Source organism: Molothrus aeneus, chromosome 10, assembly GCF_037042795.1.
Source record: "Molothrus aeneus isolate 106 chromosome 10, BPBGC_Maene_1.0, whole genome shotgun sequence".
NCBI classification, from domain to species: Eukaryota; Metazoa; Chordata; class Aves; order Passeriformes; family Icteridae; genus Molothrus; species Molothrus aeneus.
In genome coordinates, this window is record NC_089655.1 from 17,463,219 (window position 1) to 17,471,172 (window position 7,954).

At 41.5% G+C, this 7,954-nt stretch overlaps 1 protein-coding gene across 1 annotated transcript; it reads left to right on the forward strand.

Annotated features, from left to right (window-relative positions):
- Positions 1–903: 903 nt before the first annotated feature.
- On the forward strand, positions 904–7,527 carry AHSG (alpha 2-HS glycoprotein). Its single transcript, XM_066556880.1, has 7 exons — positions 904–1,107; positions 2,446–2,556; positions 3,698–3,782; positions 4,603–4,766; positions 5,051–5,164; positions 5,982–6,062; positions 6,900–7,527. Exons 1-7 carry the CDS (start codon positions 904–906, stop codon positions 7,173–7,175), a joined length of 1,035 nt encoding a protein of 344 aa, XP_066412977.1. The 3' UTR covers positions 7,176–7,527.
- The last annotated feature ends 427 nt before the right edge of the window (positions 7,528–7,954 follow it).

Genomic DNA, 7,954 nt, shown 5'->3' on the forward strand with positions numbered 1-7,954 from the left:
TTGTAAATGCTGGACACATCATAGATGCTTTATTCTGCTACATAAATTTTTTTTATCCTGTTATTCTTTTGTAAATATGTACACTATGAATGTAAATATAAGATAGGATCCAGAATTCCTAAGCATTTAAGCAGCTAATTTTCCTCTATATCCTCCTTAAAACACTTTGTGCTCTTTAGGATCTTCTGCCAAATCCTCAAATCTGTACAACATATTCCAGAAACATTCCTACAAGATGCCTGCTTTGCAAAATAAAACTCCAAGAACTATTGGACATATTCAGATTATTCAGAGAAAGAAAGAGCTGATGCAAAGGATTTAGGAACTATGCCTCATTTCCTATTCCAAATAAATTCAGTAGCAAAAGTTGCTATTCAATTACATTTGCTGTTGAATATGATCCTTAGAACTACTTAAAATTCCATTTTCTAAATTATCATGCTACTGTTCTCACAATTTAGCTTGGTGTCTGGTGAGATTTGGGCCCCAACAGAATGTCCTGTTTACAAGAAAGCTTAATTAGCACTAGCATCTCTACACATTTAACAGAAGGGATCCCATTCCTCTTATGTGGACAGTATTTGGTTGGTAGAAGTGTCTAAAAATTGTGTTACATTTTTGCTGACACTTTCTTCTTAAGCTGCTTTAGCAGACTTCGCAATATCCTACCTGATAAAATTTACTTTGGCCAAAATTAATCAGTCAGCTTGATGTCCTAACATTTACTTTTCTCTTTTGTTGTTTGCAATGCTTCTTGGAACTGGGACAAATATCAGGCGTGTGCTCATGTAAATCTGAGGTATGTACTATATAAATGAGGCCCCAGCTCTCGCTACCTAGCTACCATCTGAGCTGTATTCTTAGATCTCTATTTCTGAAAGGGATCAGTTTTCCTCAGGTGCCATGAAGGCACTAGTAGCTTTAATACTGCTTGTTCAGCTTCCAATTCACAAAGCTGTACCAGCAGCTCCCCCTGCTCCCTTGGGCTGTGATGACCCAGAATCTGAAGCAGCAGCTGAAGTTGCTCTGAATTATATTAATGGCCAGAGTCATCATGGATACAAGTTTGCCTTGAACAGAATCGAGGATATCCGTGTGGTACCCCAGGTAAGTGAGGAGCTTGCAGGCAGAACACTCTGATCACCTGGGGTTGCTTGGAAATCACCCAGGGCCTGCAAGGGCTGTATCCTCACACGGGGAAATCAGCATGGCTCTGTTGATTTAAATGGGGCAAGGACACCTGGTAGCAGTGGAGAATCCAGGTCACTGGGATGTATCTCTCAAAGACCAGAACAGAGGGGGAGGGAGAACTGTTCAGACGTTTTTGTACAGTGCTAGAAAGAGCTTGGGTTACAAACGCTGCAGGTTTGCTAGGGCAGATCATCCCAGGTGCTGATTTGTAAGCCCAGTAGCTAATCTGGAGAAAAACTGAGGATAATCTTTGAGATGCAGGTAATTACTTTTTGGCTAAACACATACCTATCAAAACTCCATGCTATTTGTGATGTTGTAGTAGGCACTAATTTTACCTAATGTCCCATTGAGCTGCCAAGGAGTCTAAATGGAAATTACCGTGGCTTATTTTCCCATAGATCTATTGCTATCAATGAAGGCATCTAGAAAGGCCATAGAAAAGTCACAAATACAATGTATGTGCCAATTCAGAACCTTTGATTCTCTTAAAACATGGGAAATAGTCCCATGAGTGAAAACATGACATGAGTCATAGACATGAGTAAAACTCCATGGCTGTTTTCTACTTGTTATGAAAGAGAAGATACCAAAAGATTCGTTTAGAAAAGACTACAACAGACATAAAAGAGATTAGAAGTGTGTCCAGAGTTACCCATACAAAAACACTGGTGACACTGCTTTGCTCATATTAATGCTTTTACACTAAAATGACTTAATTGGTTTAAATGGAATCACTCATGACTCGAACATCACAATCAATCTTGGACCTAGAGAACCCAAGAAACTGTGTCCTGTGTTACAGATGCAAAGGAACTGGTGCAATTCAGTGTAATTCCAATGGACTAAACCAGACAGGTCAATGTTCACTGGTGTTTGTTTGGTATCTGGTTATAGAAACATGAAGTTTTTTCATCAGAAAGCTGTTGATTTCTTTAAAACTACCCAAAAAAATAAAATTAAGTTAACTTAAGAGAACTGACTCACTACATACAAGCTTGACTTTGCCAATTTTATGAGCCTGTTCCTTATTAACTGGAATAAACTCAGTGTGATTATCTTGACTTACTCCAGATTTGGAGTCCTGTTTTTTTTTATAAAGTTAAAAGTAAGGACCTTTTCATTTACTCTGGTGTATACCTGGAGCTACCCATGATAGTCAGCAACAGAGGAAGTGCAGCCCCAGGGAAGAAATCTGGTGATGTTTTGTGAAGAAATTACATCAATTCCAATGGTTTATTTTTTTCCTTTCAGGGGCCAAATAATGACATCATATTTCTTGAACTTGACTTACTGGAGACCACGTGCCCTATTCTCAGCCCTACACCTCTTGCAAATTGCACAGTGAGGAGCTTTGCAGAACACGTGAGTACCTGAACATTACCAGCTGGGTCCAAAGGTGCATGTTCAATATGTTGATGCCAAAGGCCAGGCTATCACCAGATTCCCAAGCAAAAGTCATATCCCTGTAACAGCCTTTAACCACCCAACCACTTGTAAACTCCTTGCTGACTTCACTGCCTTCATGTCATGAAGGACTTCTCTCCTGGATTTCTTTCATGTCCTGTTATCTGAAGAGGACAGATCTCTGCCAACATAGCATTCCACACACAGTCCATGAATGCCATGGGGCCTTCTACAGGGGCTCCAGATTCAGTCAGCCCAGATGTCACTGCCTCATTGCAAACCACAGACAGAGCAGGCTGTCAATGTGTGCAAAAATACCCTTCCCTTGGCTACATGTGGGTTGTTACCTGCTGCAGTTCCACCAAGCCTTCTCTTCCTAGTTACAGCTGCAGATGAGCTATTCCCTTCAGCTAGGGCTCTGCCTTTGAAGTAATGCTCAGCTGGAATTTACTGGCCTCAGATATTTTGTTCTTATGCAAGTGTGATCCAGCTGTGAGACGCTTTCCTGACCAAAGCAGTGGAAATGTTGTCTGAGCCTGCTGTTTCTAGAATGGGGCCCAATTCACAGAGCTCACTAAATATGAATCATGATCTACCCCTGTATTCATCAGGGCTCAGATTCTATTTTCCATCAGGGGGGAGGTAACTCTAACTGTTCCCTCTTCCCAGTGACTCCAGCTTTGCCTTTGACATCTCCTCCCTGCTGGATCATGTTGCTCACACAAGGCAGCACACTCTGCTGTTACCATGGCCACTGACCAGCTGAGATTAGTGAGAACGTTATCAAAGAGCTCTGTGGAAGGTCTTAATTCATAAGTATTCATATTCTTTGCTCTATATGAGAGACAAATCTGTACTTAATGCCCACAATCTTGCTACCCTGGTACTTTTGATACTTTTGAGATCCAGATTTGGATCCAGATTCTGTAGCTCTGATCTGCCTTTTACAAAATCACAGACATCAGGACATGCCTAGCAGTGCCTTTGCCATCAGACCGATGTTGCCAGGAATGGTCAGCCAGGATCTGTTCTTTTGAATTTAGAGGCCTTTTATCAGAAAATCCAACAATGCAACCCTTTGATTTTTGTCTCTCTCTAGGCAGTTGAGGGTGACTGTGATGTTAAACTGCAGAAGGTGGATGGGATATTATCTGTACTTGCTAGCAAATGCCACTCACATGCAGGTAAAGGCTTTGTTCTGTAGATTTGAATCTAGAGGCTGGAGTATTTTTATAGCAGTGGTTACAGTTCAGTGGCTTTTCTGATTCTAAACTCCTGGGTATAAATATGGCATAAAGGACAGTAGTTAATGGATTTTCTAAATCCAGCCCTCTTTTCTGGTTTCATTCCCTTACAAACCCACTGTTTCTCTTTGCTCCTCTTTACTGTGACAACTGAGATACTGTAAGACTAACTGGGGAGCAAGTCCCAGATTTGAGTCTTTTCAGTCAACAGTTTAACCTTAAGAATTTGATTACTTGTTGGTCTGAGTTTACTTGCACTTGTTGGTCATCAGAGTCCCATTGGCAGATGCAGCTTCTTTACTGAATCCAGCATTTTCAATAGTACCATGGGAAAGCAGAATGTCTATTCTGCCTGCTCAGTGTGAGATCTCTTTGCTCTGTATGAGATGTCTTCAGTACTACTGTCAAAACTGATGAGTGAAATAACAAACACAACTCCAGTGAGGTAAAAGATCTTCATTTTTCTACCATTCCTTGTGTGAGCTGAAGCACCTTTTCACTGGTGTCATAAAGAGGTTTCCAGAAAGAAAATTTTCTAAAAACTGAGTAAGAACATATAAAATGTGCTACTGAAGTCCACAGAAAGATTTGCATGGCCAAGTCGTGTGACACACTGCCATCTATAGCCTGCACTGGAAAAATTCCTGCCACTTTAATTTGGGACAGATTTTTAAACAGTGCTTTGTGTTACTGAATAGGCCTATAATGCCTTTCTAAACAATTTACAATCTGATCAAAACATGATCTATTCCTCCTGCAGACTCCAGTGAAGACATTCGCAAAGTCTGCCCTGACTGTCCACTGCTGGCAAGAATGAACGACACAGAGGTGTTAGAAACTGTGTCAGCTGCACTCAATGACTACAACAGCAAAACCACTGATTCTTACCTCAGACTCCTCGAGATTGGAAGAGCCAAAATACAGGTAATTTCTACAGCTATGTCTAGCCTTTCATGTAAACATAATACTTCATCTACAGTAATTGTGCACTGCTACCTAGTTATGTTTGCAAACAGACACAATTTGCTTGCTCTTATTCACCCTCCTGATTTGCTTCTAATTTCCCAACTATTATGTGTCATTTTAGCCACAGGATTCCCTTTCACTCCAGTGGGAGATGAAACCACAACATTTGCCTTTTATCTTTTCTCAGCAGCTCTGCAGTTTCTGAGTGCAAAGTCAGTCAAACATTTTTCCTGTTTTATCAGTATCACCCAGGGCACGTTGTTGTTACTGAGTTTGCTGTGGGTGCCACGAACTGCTCTGCACAAGAAGCTAAAGCCAACGTGGGGGCTTGTCAGCTGCTGCCTGAGGATCAGTCTGTGAGTATGGCAGCACACCAGCCCCAGCTCCCCAGCTCTGAGGTGGAAAAGCAGCATCATGCTGGGATGTGCTTGCACTGGAGCAGGAATAGACCCCTGTAGGGATCAAAGTCAAGAGATGTGTACCATCATGATATATTTTTCAATATATCATTCTTAAAGCTATATCACACCTTTTTCTTTTCTCTAAGATATCGGGACTGAATTCTCATGGATTTGAATACATTTGAAAAAGCTTGAGGACCAGAGACAGAATATTTTTAATGAATAGACTATATATTATTGTTTATTCTTAAAATGAGCACCTGAGAAAATCAGGCTCTTTGTACTGGACAGTACACAGTCAAATTAAAAAAAAAGAAAAAAAAAAACAAAACCAAAACCAAAAAAAACCAAAAAGCAGACTGTTTCCCCCTCCTACAATTCCAGTGCACTCAGTTCTGATATATATGCACTTGAGAATTATATTGTATACTTTACCATGTTAAAATTCTTCTGTTTCTGATGAAACTGAGTCCTAAGCAGTTTTAGGGGGTGGGAGCTCTTTACCTAGATTCTTATATATTCTTTCCCTCCCTCATATCCAGACATACAAAAGATCTTACTATAGAAGAACACAGAAGTTTCCCTTATTTGCTGCTTATGCATTTAAAGAGCTTTTTTTTTTTAGCCCAGCAGGCTAAAATGCAAGCACTTTACTGCTCAGATAGAACATGAGAACAAGTAGCCATTTCTAAATGTGCTGAAATACAAAGTTCTGATGCAACCTCCCTCTATTTTCTAACTATTTTCTCTTGACTGTGTTCTGCTTTGCCAGAATTTTGGTTTCTGCACAGCAGTGATGGTAAAAGCTCCCTCACAAGACCTTCAGGTGGACTGCCAGTTGTATGGACATCAGGTACCAGCTCCAGATATTCCCTTGCTTTCCTGGGTATTCTAGCCTACTGGTACTGTTACAAGGCATCATCTTGAGTTTACTTCTTTCACTATAGACTGCATTAGCCACCTGTGATAACTTAACTTTGTACCCTAAAAGCCAAGGTAAGGTAGCTCCTGATTATCCTATGGATTTCTGTGCTGGGCATTAAGTCATGTCTGCCATCCATGCCTGACATAATTCGCCCTCTTGACCATCTGGGAGATTCACATGTCCATCAGGGCAAAGGGAACCAGACTCTGCTCAGCTAAAGGGATGGGGCAGATAAATGTAAAACAGAAATCAGCATTGTGAGGCTGGAGGCTTTTAGTCCTTAGACATGACTGAATTCAGGGACCTTGTCCTGCACTGCTTTAGCAAGGGGAGGGAAACATGTGCACTCGACCTGAGTACTCTCCAGGTATTTTAGCTCACATTTGGTCTCAGGACTAGGTGGTGGTTGAATACTTCCTATGGACAACAGCTCTTGGTAGCTCAACAGCAATTAGCTGTCTAAGAGGTATATGAAAGAGAAAATGAGACAGCTGGTCTTGAATGTTTCACCAGCTGTGCAGGTGGCCCTGAAAGATCATATAGCACAGAATTTGGTCCTGATGATTCATTGGCTATAAAAATGTGTTCCTGGGTTCCTGTGCATGTGTTCCAATGCAAATCAGACTTCCTGATAGTCAGGAGCATTTGAACTTGGGTTGCAGGCCTGCAGCTTTTAGGAGCAGGGTAACTAGTAAGGTATCAATTACCTGTACATCACAAGCCCCAAATCCCTGAAAACCAACATGAGCTGTTTTTCTTTTCCAGCCTGGAGTTACCTACGCTCATCCAGGTCAAGACACATCAGCAGGACTGGCACCCAGTGCTGTGGGCATCACAAACCACAATCTTGGGCTTTTCCACAATAACCCTGTTGCATCTGAATCCAGCTCTTCAGAAATTTTGCGTTCCATGCTCCCAGCAAAATCAGTAGCAAAGAGAGCAGTCCCAGAGGCTGCTCAGCATGACAAAGTACCTCGCCCTGTTGGCTTTGTGCCTCCTCCTCCTCCCTGCCCTGGGAGGATTCGCTATTTCGATATCTAGGCTGTGTTTCAGACATGCAATGCAGCCAAGCTGAGGGATCAGTGCAGCAGCAACACACAGACCACAACATCGACTACAAATAGGTGAGAACACTTGACTCTCAGCCTGAATGAGTTTTACCCTCCAGAGGGCAGAGCCATGGTCAGGGTCTTGCAAAGGCCTGCTCCAAAATATAGATTATTACAACATAAAGCAGTAGTTTACTTTACATACAGGGATTCTCTAGTTAAAATACAGAAAATATTGTTTCAGTGAAACTGTTGTAAGAGCTATACAACAGTTGTAGCTTTGTGATAGAAACACCACCTGAAAGGTTAGTTCACAATAAAATGTTCAAAGCTTTGCTACCTTCTATCTGTATATATTTTCATTTAGTTGTCAAGTATCTCCTTCACAGCATTATGAGTCATATTCTGGGCTTGATTTCAAAAACACTAAGCTCCTGCACTTCTCATCAGCTTCACTGGGATGTGTGGGTGCTGAGCACTGCGGAAAATCAGGTCAGTCCTCCCTTTTGATCACACACCAATAGCACTAAAGAAGTGGCAGGAAAAAAAGTACTTTTTCCTTCCACCTATAATGTTTCCTACCACGTACCTACTTTTGATATCCACCAGAAATACCTCAAAACTTTTGGACGTGGCGCAAGAGCATCCATGTCTATGAAAAGAACAGAGAGTCAGGACACACTCATTGCTGGCAGGCTGAAAGCATCAATCCCTGCAGCCAAATACATGTCCATTGTCTGTCTGCCAGCAGACACACAGGTGCAGTACAAT

What these genes read in the sequence shown, in the direction of transcription:
- AHSG (XM_066556880.1), top strand. Translation starts at nt 904, where the DNA reads ATGAAGGCACTAGTAGCTTTAATACTGCTTGTTCAGCTTCCAATTCAC. An exon ending in TGAGGAGCTTTGCAGAACAC is followed by an intron (nt 2,557 to 3,697) that starts GTGAGTACCTGA and finishes GTCTCTCTCTAG; the next exon opens with GCAGTTGAGGGTGACTGTGA. An exon ending in CAAATGCCACTCACATGCAG is followed by an intron (nt 3,783 to 4,602) that starts GTAAAGGCTTTG and finishes TTCCTCCTGCAG; the next exon opens with ACTCCAGTGAAGACATTCGC.